At 36.8% G+C, this 15,940-nt stretch overlaps 1 protein-coding gene across 2 annotated transcripts in view; it reads left to right on the forward strand.

Annotated features, from left to right (window-relative positions):
* BEGAIN (brain enriched guanylate kinase associated) overlaps positions 1-15,940 on the forward strand; it is a 3,126,115-nt gene that overhangs the window by 3,075,264 nt on the left and 34,911 nt on the right. For both annotated transcript variants that reach the window (XM_044074560.1, XM_044074561.1), the window contains one exon: positions 4,459-4,542. In XM_044074560.1, coding sequence (XP_043930495.1) covers positions 4,459-4,542 — 84 coding nt within the window. The remainder of the gene's footprint in view (positions 1-4,458; positions 4,543-15,940) is intronic.

The raw sequence follows: 15,940 nt of genomic DNA on the forward strand, positions 1-15,940 counted from the left end.
AGTTCTTCTTGGAGCTCATGTAAAATGCAGCCCGGGACACCGTACTACAATAACATTTCTAAAGAGGAGGTACCTACAATAAGTACAATACCTTGTAGGTATCCTACAATAACCTTTCTAAAGAGGAGGTACAATGTATAGAGGAACTTAAGAACAACAAAGAAATTGTTATTGTACAAGCAGATAAAGGTGGGGCGGTAGTGATTCAGGATTGTGTCAACTATAATGAAGAAGCAGCGAGACAATTGGGGGATAACAAATATTATATGGCTATGCCATTGGACCCAACTAGTCATTTCAAGACCAAAATTGATTCATTTCTGATACAGGCTCAGGGAGAGGGCATCACAGAGTCAGTTAGATATCAGTTGCTGGTTTCATCTCCGTGTAAACAATACTTTTACCTTTTACCCAAAATACATAAGGATGCTAGATGTCCCCCTGGAAGACCAATTGTATCAGGGCGGGGGTCTATTACTGAACCTCTGTCTGAATATTTGAAACACTATCTGAAACCACTACTACCCTTGATACGGGCTAGAATTCAGGACACTACCTAATTCTTGGATATTATTTATGACATGCAATTGGAGCCCCATTGGCTGTTATGTACCTTGGATGTAACCTCTCTCTACACAAATATTCCACATTGGGCAGGTTTGCAGGCTTTGGATTTTTCATTGGGAAGATCTGGTTTATACCAACCAGGCTTTAATACTTTTTTTAGTATGCCTGGCTGAATATGTTCTTACCAGTAATGTATTCTACTTCCAGGACCAATGTTTTGGCAGGTCAAAGGCACAGCAGTGGGTGCCTATTTTGCACCCATTTATGTGGACCTTTTCATGGCTTATATTCATAGGTTCATAGGTTCATACTAGGCTATCTGCCCGAGGGCATTTACAAGCCTAGCCCATAGTTTTGTGGCTTATGCCACCCCTTTAGTATGGGGAACTATACCCATTATTTTGCTGTGCCTCTGTCGAGCAGTGACACTGAGGTAATCCCTGGGGTATATCTGCGATCTCCCATCCATTGGTCAAGATTTCTCTTGAACAAGGCCAGCGAGGTGCTCTGCCTCACATATACCGGGATTTTGTTCCACAGCATAGGGAGTCTTTGGGTGATGAATCTATCCCTCCAGCACGTCCTATTAATAGCCATGTCGAGGTTTAAGTCTCCCGCCCTTGTGGCTCTGACGGATCTAGATTTTTTGAGGTGAAGCATATTCATCAAATCTGGGTTTGACATGGCCTTGTATGTTAGGCAAAGGTCACCTCTGAGCAGCGTGGCGACTGAATAGAGCTGGAGTTCTTTCAGTCGGGCAGCATAGGACAGATGTTTGAGACCCTTTATCCTTTTGGTGAGGAACTTTTGCGGCCTCTTGAGGAGGTTATTATTTATGACTCCAGTCATAATTTATATATTTATGAATTAGACATTTGGAGATGATATCTGGATGATTGTTGGGTGGTGTGGAAGTCAGATGAAACCTATCTACAGGAATTTATTGGCTATCTCAATGACAATGTATGGGGAATTGAGTTCAAATTAAATTTTCATAAATCAAAGATTGTTTTTCTTGATGTTGAGGTTAGCAGGAATCCTGATGACAACCTAGCCACTCGGGTTTTCAGGAAATTTCCTGAATAGAATATAACTCACTTTAACATGCTACAAGCTTTCACCCCTGACATATCATCCAGAATATCCCCAAATCATAATTCTTCAGAGTCAAAAGGATCTGCTCTAGCCAACAAACATTTGAGAACACCAGAGATGATTTAATACACAGGTTTCGTGAGAGGGGTTACCCCTCTGGTACTGTTAGTACTGCTTGTCATTGGGCTTCCAATCAGAATAGAACTGACTTGTTACAATACAAGGACAAACAAAAAGATCCATCTAATTCTCTGGTTCATCTGGTGACCACATATGGATGCAGTACACGTGGGTTTATGAATATCATTAATATCACTGGAACATTTTGATGGCTGAGGAGAGATTACACTCTTTTTTGAGGGACAGATGATCTTTTTCCTTCAGAAGGGGGCGGACATTGGGATCCCTGTTTAGCCATTATAAGAGGGTGGGTCCTAGTTCCATTGTCCCGACTCAACATATACTGAGAAGTGGCCCAGTGTTGGGTTGTATACCATGTGGCCACTGCACTTATTGCAACAAAGTCCAACATACGAGAGAATTCAGTAGTCGCAATACGTCAGAAGTTTTCAGCATCAACTTCTGGGCTAACTGTAGTACAGAGTGGGTCATCTATCTAGTCACATGTTCATGTTCCTCATTCTATGAGGGACAAACTTCTAGGCCTTTTCGCCTCAGGATTGGGGAGCATCTTAGTGACATTAGAAACAAGCGTCCTAACAATGCTCTGTTTAAACATGTCTGTAAACACAACTCTGCCTCTTTTTATTTTACTGTTATTGATTGCATTGTAGGTAAATGTAGGGATAAATCTGGATGGCATGATTTACTTAATTTCAAGGAATGCACCAATGAACTGTCTTTATGGTACTATATATATAAACATACCTATATGAATGGTGATTATTTGTTTTTGTTAACTCACTGAAGAAGGCTATCACAGCCGAAATTGGTTTGAGACAGGTAGTTGGGCTTACTACCCTCTACCTAGCTATGTGTTTTTTATGTTAAATCTTTTGAATTCCACCTTTTCTGCTGGCTATTTTTGTACTTTTATGTGCTGACTTCACAGCCGTGCAGTTGCCGTACGTGCACCACGTTGCTTCCTGGTCATTTCTATGCACCCATAAAACTGTTATGTGATGATATGTACTGCACAGCTGACTAACTACATTTTAAGAATCACACTAAGACTTTGCATTACCGAAAGCTATACAAGGTCTTATATAATAATTATCTATGAATACCCCCCTTTAAATATTTGAGGAATCATTCTTAAGACCGTGATCTATGTAATTTCCTTGAAAAGAGTACTGCATTCTATTATCAAAAATAGCTGGTCAGCCTCGTTATTCACCTTAACTAGTTCCAAAATGTCCTTGTGCATAAATTCATGAACACATCCCCAGTAACAAGTAACTGTTTTTGGATCCTGTGTTCTAAATGGTAAGACTTTTCTAAGACGGGTAAACTAATATTTCTTCTTAGCAAATGTTTTTTTGAATGTCAAACATAACACCCACAAGTGCACTTCTCAAGTTTTAAGGGTCACTAAAATTTCATTTGATTCTCAAAAATGCCTCATAAGAAGAGATGACCACATAGAGCAGAGAGAGATAAAGCCCTGACAAGTAGCAGCATGGGAACTGAAGAGGTGGAACAGGGGATAATGGGATCAAGCAGATGATCATCTTTGGGAGAACAAGGCAGCTTGGCTTGCTGAATTAGCAAAATACTTTCAGGACCTAAAATGGCACCAGCATTATATTGTGACTATACGGATGAAAAGGAGCTATTTGGAACATCAGAGTCATAGGCTAAAACATTTATTTGCGCTTACAAAATCCTCTTTTCGTAATTATCGCAGTCTCTGTGAATTTGTTCTCCAGTCACAGCATTTTCTTCCAACAATGCAGCTTGTGTCACCACAATGTGATATAATTTGATTTATTTTCTATTATTTTCTCTCTCTCTTTGTTAACTTAGGATGGCAGTACTCAGAATAAGTGTTTCTTTTCAGAATTTCTGAAGACATCAGCAGTCATTTTTAGTCATTTTCTCTGATTTTATTAGGTACAAGTGGCTAAAGAGACAGGATGGTCTTTTTCAAGTTTCAGTTCAGCAATGGCCATAGTATTTGTCTTTGTACATACTCAAAATTTCTTGGTTGTAGATACATCTTTTTACATAGTATCTCAGCTATAGGTATCCTATTATTCATATTAGCACTTCTCACTCCTCTGTGAACAGATGACATTCACTGTAATAGACACTGATTGAAAAATAATGTACAATATATAGAAAATAGTATATCGAACTATTCAACAAATTCTAGAAGCAACTAATATTATAAGAAGCTAAACTGGTATGCAGAGAAGTATAGGAAAAGGCAAGAAAATGAATAGAGAATAGCATACTTAGCTCGTTTTTTTTTTGCTGTACTCTGGTTGATATTAAAGGGAATAAATGTGTAATGTGATGAGAAAAATGTAGTATTTTGATCTTATTGTGCTTTAATGTACTAAGAAACCAGACAACCTTGCTTTTTGATTCTAGTTTTGATGGTGTCACAATGTTGTCAATAAAATTAATGCTGTCAATGGAATTATGTTATAGCATGAATCACTTCAGTGCCACCCACATAAACTGACAATAGACTCACAAAATGAGGATTTCACAGACTATTGATGAAACAAATAGTATTTTGTCACGTGTTTTCTGCGCAGAAAATCCAGAAAGACAAAGATACATGTCAGCACTGAAAGTAAATGTCTGCATTATTTCTTTTTGTTTCAGGAACTCTACAGGAAGGATTGCAATTTAGCAGCTCAATTACTTCAATGCAGCAAGTCACACTATAGAGCGCACAAACTCTCAGAGGTAATACCTATTACATTCTTATGTATAAATTCATGATTGTTATCCTTTTTTGATCGCAAAACAACATAAAATTAATCAAATGGTGTGGTAAACTGTGTCACTGATGTTCCAAAAGTAAATTAAACATTTTATGGAAATGCTGATATAATGGGAACAGTTAAGAATGATGATTTCTAAGATGCATTCCAAAAGCATTAATATTCACAGTTTTGCATTCGTGATGCAACACTTTTGCAGCATACATTTCTTGTCACATATTATATGCACAATCAGTAAATACAGTGTTTGTTTATTGGTTCAGAGATCATAACGGAGGTAGTGAATGAAATATAGCTATAGGCATAGCATTTACACAGCCAAATACTTGTGTTCAGTTTCTAAGGTCATGCCTGTATTTGAAATGTTACCTGCAGATCATTGCGAATATGTCTTATACAACTTTGATAAGTTCTCCATCTGTGTTCCTATGAAAGGGAAATATATCATTTCTCATTAATCATATGTATGTGTATAATTCTTTCTCTACACATCAGTGAATATATCCCATTCTCCCAACACATTGTCCTAGCACTTTTCCAGAATCGCCTTTTCTCAGTACGCTGGCATGGCTTTTGAAGGGCCAAGAAGCTCTACTTATGCTGTTAAATTTAGATGAGACATTAAGCTAAGGTCCAATTTGCTGAAGTTGACTGTAACTCATGTGGGTGTAAAAAAAAGATCCTAAGGTAGTAATCAAAAAATTGTGGGAAATTCCCTGGAACTATGGCCAATTTTCACACCTAGTCAGTATAAATGGAGTTTCCTGTGAAAAGTGAATGGTGGCCTAGTAGAACTAACCAGGTCAGTAAAGGGTAAAGAAAAAAAAAATAATTAATTAATTAAATTGCTAGTATCTGGGTTAACAGTGCACAGAAACTGTGGAACATTAATCAGTAATTCCTACTGTTTAAGGAAGGCATCTATCCCAGCATAAGTGTAGAGCATGCTATATCAAACAGGTTTAATATGTTGCACTATACAATATGCTACTTGTATTTCCTGATTTGCTTGCCATCAGAAAAAAAAAACTTGCATGTTAACACTTTGTAGAATCCCCCTTCTATTGGTCCTTTCCTCTATCACAAAGATAAAAAATACATTCTAGAATTGTACCCCCCACCAGAGGTAGAAACATTCTCGATGTGGTCATTACAACCATGGGGGACCACTGCTCTACACCAGTAATCAACTCCTCCCTGGTTAGATCTGACCACAAGTTAATCACCGTTGATATCCAAATCCCACCCTCACCCCACATGAAGGAAACCACAGTGAAGAACTTCTCCAAAGCCAATTTTGAGCTTCTAAAGAATGAAGTGGCAAACTTCATGTCATCCATGCAAATGGGGAATGGGTGTATGGCTGCTGAATCATACACCAAGGCACTGTATGAGCATTTACACAAGTGCATGGATTGGACCATACCGAACAGAACCAAGATGCTATCCTCCAAATAAAGGAAGCCAATCTGGTGGTCCCCTGCCATTAACAAACTCTACAACAGAAGGGAAAAACTGTTGCAGAAAAAGGTAAAGTCCCAAGACTGGAAAACTTCCCTTGTAAATCTCAGCAAAAAACTGGGATCCTCCATCAAATCCTCCAAAGCTAGTTATGAAAACAAAATTGCTACAGATACTAAAGACAACCACAAGGCATTCTTTAGTTATGTCAAGAATCTGCATAACAATACACAGATGTGCGCCGAGCTACTGCACAATGGCACCACTTATACTGAATCAACTGATACTGCCAATATCTTGGCCAACAGGTTTATTGCAAACTTTACCCCCCTTCACCCTCTAAAGGGCCCATCCCATTACATGAGGAATGCCAAATCCCTAATATCACAGCTGCACAGGTAGAAACCGTATTCTCCAAAGCCAAGAATACAGCTTCCATGGGACCTGATAATATACCTGGCTGTGTTCTACAAGAATTACAAAGGGAAATGGCACCACATCTGAGTTCCCTGTTCAACCACAGCCTCACTTCAGGCTTTTTTCCCACTGAATGGTGCACTGCTACAGTTATTCCACTCCACAAAAGGGGAGCCACTACTGACCCTGGTAACTACCACCCCATCAGCCTGATGAGCCTGATCTGTAAGACTATGGAGCACATAATTACGGACTTTATAAATAGGGATATAGGGAACCTTCAAACCCTGGACCCCACACAGTTTGCATTTGTGAAGAGCAGATCATGTCTGCTCAACCTGATAGACTTCTTCAAATCTGTCACCAGAGCAGTGCATGAAGGCAAGGTAGTCCACACAGCCTACTTTGATCTAGCTACGGCCTTCGACACCATCCCCCACTCAGGAATCATTGATAGACTCACTAACCTAGGTATTAACCCCTATGTCATAAGATGATTTGTCAACTGGCTCACTAACAGAACCCAGATGGTGAAAGTAGCGGACTTTAAATCTGACTACCGGGCAGTTACAAGTGGAGTCTCACAGGGATTGCTTCTGGGTCCTCTCCTGTTTAGGACTACTTCTCTGAAGTTCAAGCCAACACAAAGGGACTCTGCAAACTGGGAGCTCTTATTGATTCTCAAGCTGATGCAGACATCCTACAAAAAGGCCTCACAGAGACCAACGGGTGCCAGAACCATGGCCTTAAGCTCAATGCTAAAAAGTGCATTCTCATTCCCTTCGGAAAAAACATGGTGCACACAAACTACCACATTGACGGTAGCCCACTTAACTCTGAAAGTATGATAAGAGATCTAGGGCCACAGGTAGATAGCATCCTCTCTGACAACCATGTTGCCACTGTCGTTAGAACGTCCTTTTATGTGGCACACCTCATTACAAAAGGTTTCTCATCCATGAAGAAAGAAGTCATAATCGCTCTCTACTCATCCCTCATTAGACCAATTATAGAGTACAATGCCCTATTTGGCATGTACCTCACTAGACATCTACAACAACTGTAGAGGCCACAAAAGTTCCTCACAAAGAGGATCTTAGGACTCACACACATGCCCTATACAGAAAGACTCAAAAAATTCCAGCTTTACTCCATCTCATATCACCTATTTAAAGGCAATTTCTGCTTGACATACAAAGCCATGTCTGACCCAGTGTTGCTAGATATGCTTCATGTGAAAAAGTCTCAATCCCTCCGTGCCACATGCTTCAAAGATCTCAACCTCATCACCACAATAAATAGAACCTGCTGCAGGGACAGGTTCCTAACTCAGGGACTTCCCATATTCTGGAATAAACTACCTATCCACGTCAAGCAGAGCACCTCACTAGCCCTCTTCAAGAAAATTTTTGACAAGTGGATGGGTAATGGGAAATCACCTGGGGATCACTTCAACACCCTTGCTCGATAGAGGCACAAGGAACTAACGTTCAGCAGCAGGATGACTGAGAATATTTTTGGGCTAGGCTTGTACTGGCTCCAGGGTCATTAGCCTAGTAGTCACCTATGAACCTATGTACATCCCCACCCCAGCCAGTATATCATGTTTTTTTATTTTTTTCTTATTGGAAATGATTAGCCTCTAGGCATTCTAGAGACAATTACATACTGGTTTCCTTTTCCAGGTCCAGCACTGACTTTAATAAGACCTTCCCCAAGGGCTTCTGGATTTTTATCCTTCGTCCTCCCAGGTTGGACAGGTTTTGGTAATTAACCCATATAACCAACGGGCTACTGCAGTGGTGAGAATGATGAACACAGTACAGTCATGTAACAGTAGATGTCTGAATTCCTCATTGCTGGAGTAGTCACCCCCTTCTTCTGTAGAGTTTGTTGTTGGGATATAAAATGATTTGTTACTGCTACATCTTTTAGACTTTCAGGGTGAGAATGCTCTTGTCGCTGTATGGGCAAGAAGGTCCTGAAGAATTTTTCCCTCTAGAGTGCTGATTTCCCTCCTATGAGCTGTCCAGTCAGTAGTCAGAATGAAGGAGTGGGACGAACCAGAGCTTTATGAAGTTAGCCGGTTGTTGTTTCCTGGGCAGACAACTACCAGTATTGATCAAAAGCTACTGCAGCAATGAGAATGAAGAATGCCTTCATTACTGCTCAGGGAAAACATGACACCTGGAAATACTTTTATACAAAATGAATAAGTTTCTTCCACACTCAGATGTTGTTTCTGTGTACAACTGAAACAATATGGCAAGATGAAAAATGTACTGAAAAAGGTGTTACTAATAGAGAAGACAGGTGATAAAAAAAATCTTATGCCACTGGAAGTCATGTTTCTTTAGTTCCAATGTCATTATGTATCACCACACAATTAAGCTGTGTATTGTATTATTTTTGTAATTAGGTGGCTCATGTTAATATAAATAAAGCTGATTTCCATGCAGAACTCTCAACTGTCCCTATTTTGGAGGTATGTTCCTAATTTTAGTTTTGATTGTCCCCTGTAAATGATGCTGTTATTTTTGAAGGTGTGTCCCTGTATTTAGTTTTTATTTACTGGACCTTCACACTCTACTGTTTGTGAAAGTGTTCTCTATCACCCATTTATAACTTAACATATGAAAAGCAGAAACTTTTGAAAAAAAAAACAAGTAGCTGGAGTAGCATTTGTTCAAATGGAGTGACTTTTGTTGACCTCTGTTAAAGATTTATCATACCTGTTATTACAGAAATTAATACAATGGGATATCTATGTGTACATTTTTTTTTCTTTGTGCCTGGAACACCTTCTTTTTGTACATGAGGAAAACAGACTAGCTGTAGAAATATAAGCTGAGAATGTACCTAAATGTGACTTAATAGAAGAATCCCCCAATCATGATCTTAATAATGGAAAAATAATCAATGAGTTTTGGCAAGGGTTATTGGCATGACTGGGGGACCACTGAACTCATCTCAAGAGGAAAATAACTTCAGTTTTGATATGTATGACCTGCTTTTGCCCTACGTCTATAGTCTTCCTCATTACTTGAATTACATCATTGGAGATAAACTTTGAAAATACTAAGAGGATATTGTATCTATGGTTAATCATCAAACGGGCTATCCATCGAATGGCACATCATCAAACCCTTAATGTCAAATGTCCATCCACTGAACCAGCACTTCGTTGAACCTCAAAAAGAAAGCAGTGCAGCAATGACAAACTCAATTACAACTTAAAAACTATGGCTCAGAAAAACGGAACTGTATCAATAAAATTACACTTTATTACATAAAATAATCACTTCAGATAAGTGCTTTCATCTATACAATATAGGCTTCTTCAGATAATCTTATACCAAAAAAGAAGCCATTTAAAAACCCTTGCAAATTCATTCATTGGCTATTAGTGACACACCCTCAAGAATTCCTTAAAATATTAAAGCCCCAGGATTATCTTTTTACTAAATGCAATACCCATTACAAATTAGATTCATGTTAAAATGTCTTTAAAAAATATTGCTAAAAAACAATGACCAACATGAATTTTATAGTCCAAATATACATTTTGTATTAAAACAAAACATAAGACACATAATGACCAAAATGCTTCAATGCACACTTATCTTTCAAAAACCAACCCGTTTGGCTTTCATCCGTATTCCCTCTTTCTATCTCTGTAGTGCCTTTAACTTCAGTAAGCAAGTGATAGAACTTTGTTCATTTAGTCCTGGCCAATATTCTGCATTTAAGCGAATTTGCCAAATAAATTCTTTCTTTTCCAGTTGAAGTCCCAACATCCCTTCTTTAGTATTTTTTACTGCTTGGTCAATGACCATATAACCAAATGAATGACTAGGACAACCTCTTATATATTTCGCTAAAACCTTATTTAAATTAATTCTACTTATGTTGTATTTATGTTTGTAGACCCTTTCTTTAAACCTATTATTTTATGTAATAAAGTGTAATTTTATCGATGCAGTTCTATTTTTCTGAGCTGTAGTTTTTTAAGTTTTAATTAATTTCATTGAACCTGTGAGACAGGGAAAGTAGTTGGCCAACACTTCCCCATCTCACAAATGGCACTATTTCAAACCCATCCATGTGGGGAATTTACCCCTATACCCCCCAATGTGGGAGAGTTTGCCCCACTTCCCATAACTATATATACGCTACAGTGGGGAAAAGTGAGAAGGGGAAGTGTTGGCCAACTATTTTCCCCATCTCACATGTTCAATAAAGTGCTGGTTCAGTGGATGGACATTCGATGATTATCATTTGATGATGTGTCATTTGATGGTTAGTCCTTTTGATGATAAACCATAGACCCAAGGATATCACCCATGCTTGTAGACTCAGAGGCTTAAAGTTACACTGTATAACTTTTTGCCTTGCAGCTAAGCTGGGAGTGTTTGAAAAGCCAATAGCTGAAGGGGTGGTTTAATAATTTCCACAAGTAAGATGAATCAAGATTGTCTTGGTCACTTGGGAGATATTACAATAAAAATGCCAAGCCGAGTTTTACATTCAGCCAAAATCTCTTCTAGTAGAGAAACAGTGAAAATAAATACAGGTGACTCATGTTCTAGCCTCTCTCAGCTCCGATACTTGCACATGAACATTCATAAGTACAGATGAGTGTCAGGAATGTACAAATTTTATTTCTAAAAATCCTTTTTTCTGTTACTGCAGTGCAGTATTAGGAGATGTTGCTTCCCTGAGTGTGCTGTCCTTCAGATGAGACATTAAACTGAGATTCCATTTTCATGAGTTGGTGGTAGCTGAGGTGGGTTTAAAAGATCCCTGATAACAGTAGGAATATTTTGTTTACATACTCACACAAAAACTTAAAAAAAACATTGAAAATAATGTTATATAAATGCTACTAACTAATTAAATTATATATTTTTTAAATATGTACAAAAACAAAAAAATTACCCTCCCCACTCTTTCTGCCATAACCAAAACTTTATTTTTCTTACAAATCTTATTAAATAATAATTACTTTTTTCTTCTTTGTCCAATATTATAAACAATAGTCATGCAGATCTTATCTGATTTTCTTATAACTATTATAATTCTTTATTAAGTCCACTATAGAACCATAAACTATCTTTTCTATAAACATCTCCTCTAACCATTTTTTCCATTTAAATTCTACTAAAATATTCTATAACCTCACAATTTTAGACATTCTGTAGCAAACTTTGCTATCATGTCATCAACCTGATTTTACATGTAACCTCTCATTTCCTGTTTTATACAGTATTGATCCTTTTACTGGTAATTTTATTAACATCAATTACGATATTAAGTCTTACTTCTCATTCCATTTATTAAAATTCTTCATTATTTTTACCAAGTTATTTTACAAAAGAATTTCACCATTATCTCTTAATACCAAACATTTCTTTTTTGTTCAATAATATTTATACTTATTTTCAAGATTTACATTGTTCTTCAACATTCCATTATTTTCCTTCTCCTTTGTCCGTCAATCTTTTCAGATTTCTTGTTTTCTCCTATTTTAAATTCAACAGGTTTCCCACATGTTTTTCTTTTATCAGATTTCATAATATTCATAATATTCAAAATCCAATACAGGTGTGTAGATGTAAAAAAGGATTAATTAAATGCAGCCCTGCTTTATCCACTTTATTATATTATATTCCTCATTTTATAAGATCTAGTTTTGACCTCCATGTTATGGACGGTACTTTTGGTTATAATTTATTTTCTATTTCTACAGAACATTCTGCTAATGAGCCAAATATTTGAGCTTTTCTATTATTGCTGTATTTATCAAGTATGTCTTCTTTTTTAAAAGGTAATATAAACACATGCCATAGCTCATTTATTTCCATTATCTTTCCTAATCTATCCTGGTATTGTTTCTTTATGATCTTATACTTTCAAAAACAATTCTTAACATCTTAAGCTATTAAAACACATGTATGCCTTCCTAGTAATCTCTCCAAACAAAATCCTTACTTTTTCCCTCAGGTAATAGTTAATCCAATAAATCTCAACCAAGTTCCATCTTTTTCATAATTTGAATCACTTAATGTCTTTTGAAAGTATTACCATCTGCATGAGCCATAATAAATGGCAAACAAACATCTTTATCAACATGCTTTCAGTCCCCCAACCATTCACTTATACTCTTCAGAAAATTTATTTTAACTATAATTAACATCTCTTTAACCTGTCATCCCTGTATGCCTTGAATCACTTCCTTTCATACCCCATTTAAATTTTTTTTAAACCAAGCTTGCATGACTCTCATTGCAATTTTATAATCATTACTTGTTAGTTAATGTAATAGTCTTCCAATTCTTAAATCATCTATACCCCTTCTTCTATACTAATTTAAACTCACCTTTATATATTTCTATCTCTAACACCTTTATCCCTCCATTCAGTTAACACTTTAACAAAAGCCTTCTTTTGTTTCAGTGCCATTTTTTATAAAATTTATAATCCAAACCATCTGATCCCAGTGCAAACTTCTAAATTACTTTTTTAAAACTTCTTCAATTTCTTTTACTGGTATTTCCTTTATTAATAATTGATTTCCAACTTCACTTGAGTACATTTATAATCCAAACCATCTGATCCCAGTGTAAACTTCTAAATTACTTTTTCAAAACTTCTTCAATTTCTTTTACTGGTATTTCCTTTATTAATAATTTATTTCCAACTTCACTTGAGTATATTTATAATCCAAACCATCTGATCCCAGTACAAACTTCTAAATTACTTTTTTAAAACTTCTTCAGTTTCTTTTACTGGAATTTCATTTATTAATAGTTGATTTCCAACTTCACTTGAGTAAATTTCCTTTCTAGTTAACCTTGCTTTCCTTACTTCTCTCATATAATTATCAACTGAATTGTATTACTTCATTTTTTATTTTTTTCTTTCTATGTAATTTTATATTATCTTATGTGAAAACCTTTTAAAAAAATCATAATCCATTTTTATCATTCTTTTCCAAAAGGGAAATGTCTTCTTTTGCTCCTTGTATTAAATACTGCAAACTTTTTCAATAACTCTTCCACTTCATTCTTGCTTTCTTTGTACATTTAGCTTTCTTTCCTTCCTAGTTACTTTTGTTCAGCTCCATCAGATTTTTTGTTTCTCTTACCACGTTTTGATAGTTCCTTTTTCATTATTTATATAACTTCTTAATTTTCTATATGCAAATTTTTATATTTTTTTATTTTACATACTCTACCATTCCATCCAGGTTTCAAACATGAATATTGTAGTTCTATATTCTAACCATAATTATGTGGCATCTGGCTCCAGCTGTTTGTACATGCATTCCATTTAAGTGCTTTATTCTTTTTTCGCTATCTGATGACATTTAAATGGATTCCTATTTTTATTGAAATTCCATAATGAGTCAAAAATTCTGCTTGTAGTTTTCTTCCTTGCACCTTCATTAGTAACAATGAAAAAATTACATAATTTATTTCTTTCCTTAAATTTGCCCTAAAAATAGATGAAACCTCACCCTTTTCCCCTTCAGTAGCACAATATTCATGATTTTCCTAAACTTCTTAATATCTTTTGATAGTCTATGTAACACCACAGCATTACCAGCATTAAGTGCCAATACTGCAAGTAATATGCTGCTTGGCACACAAGCACCTTCCAAAGGAAGCTATAAACAATCTCATAGGGCTGATGTGGGTGTAGGGAAACAGCAATCTACAGAATCTTCTGAGTGGCAGACTCCTTAGGAACCACCTCTCACCTGAATAATGAATGGGCAGGAGGAATTTCATCCCACTGAAGAAATGTATGGATCTACCAATGCAGGAAGGAGAGCCATTAAGCCAATTCTTTGAACAGTAAAAATTAATAAATATGATTTTCAAGTCACAGATCTGCTCTCCCGCCCCTGCAAAAAACACACATTCTCAATATATTATCTAACTTATGCTTTTCATTTAAAGTGTTTCTGGACTTCACTTAAATACAGTTCTTCATAGCACTTCCAACTTTATGGAAAATAGCAATTCAGAGTGTCATCCTTCAAATGCAACACATAATGGTCAGTCTCTCAAAGCAGGACCAATTATAGCCAAGCCTTACAAATGTTTTCTTTGGCACATTTAAAGTACAAGTAGTAACAGTTTCAAAGCTAGGGAAGAATCCCATTTGATTACTATCAAAATATGGAACGGCACTTACATGAAACTGGAATGGACAAATGCATCTTTTCCAGTTTACATAATGTCATTCTGCAAATTTTCAAATGCACATTAGCGAATGGTATTGTACATTCGCTAATGTGCATTTGAGATGCACTGATAACAGATAGCACTACAGTGGATATTGGGAAAGTTACCCATTTTCTCACTGTAGTGCAATCTCAGAGTTGAAATATATAATTTGTAGGGGGTATGGGGGGCACTTGTGCTGTGGACGTACAATTCGTATGGCAGCTTCAGCACAAATGCCTAAGGGCCTGACGTCACCTACTGACATTCCAGATTTGGTCAAATGTGGACATCATGGAGATGATCTTTGACATTCTGTTAAAGCAACATTGCAAAATTTGAAATATCAGTTTGACCTGGTAAGTAGATTTTTTTTATTTTCAAAATTTTTATAGTAAACCAATCCAAACAGCTTCCCACACAGGTAAGGCTGACTTGATTTCCTTAACAGGTCGCTTCCAAAGACATCTTCTTCCACTTAATCAAACTTTAGAGGTAAGTACATATGACAAACTGACTGACCACAGGCCTAATATATAGATGGTTTCACCCTCATGCGACTTCCTATTTACTACCTGTAAAGCTTGTATCTTTTGTCAGCAACATACCTACTAGTGCACAACATGGATTCATTCAGGGCTGTCCTACCTTTCTCACGCCACCGATTTGTATTCAAAACATTCTAAGTAGCCAGTACATTACAATACATACAGACACACACACACACATATTCACATTTGAAACATATTGTGTGTGTGTGTGTGTGTGTGTGTGTGTGTGTGTGTGTGTGTGTGTGTGTGTGTGTGTGTGTGTGTGTGCATTTATGTATATATATATATATATATATATATATATATATATATATATATATATATAGGTTCCCTACGGTAGACCGAAAGCTCATAAGACCGACAATCACATCATCGACACCTTAAGACCGACGGAGCAGATAACTGACAACTTGTAATCCCGACAGCAAAAACATCGACATGGGAAACATGTGAGCATGACTCGGTAAGTGTGTGATAGTGAGGGATTTAGGGTTAGGGTGTGGGTTAGGTGAGTGTGCGATAGTGAGGGACTTAGGGTTAGAATGCGGGTAAGGTGTGTGTCCGATAGTGAGGGATTTAGGGTTAGTGTGCGTGTATGATTAAGTATGCGATAGTGAGGGACTTAGGGTTGGGTGCGGGTAAGGTAAGTGTGCGATAGTGAGGGACTTGAAGTTTAGGGGCGGATTAAATGAGTTAGGGT

The sequence above is a fragment of the Protopterus annectens genome, chromosome 6.part0 (genome assembly GCF_019279795.1).
Source record: "Protopterus annectens isolate FY-2018-M chromosome 6.part0, PAN1.0, whole genome shotgun sequence".
In the NCBI taxonomy this organism is placed as follows: domain Eukaryota; kingdom Metazoa; phylum Chordata; order Ceratodontiformes; family Protopteridae; genus Protopterus; species Protopterus annectens.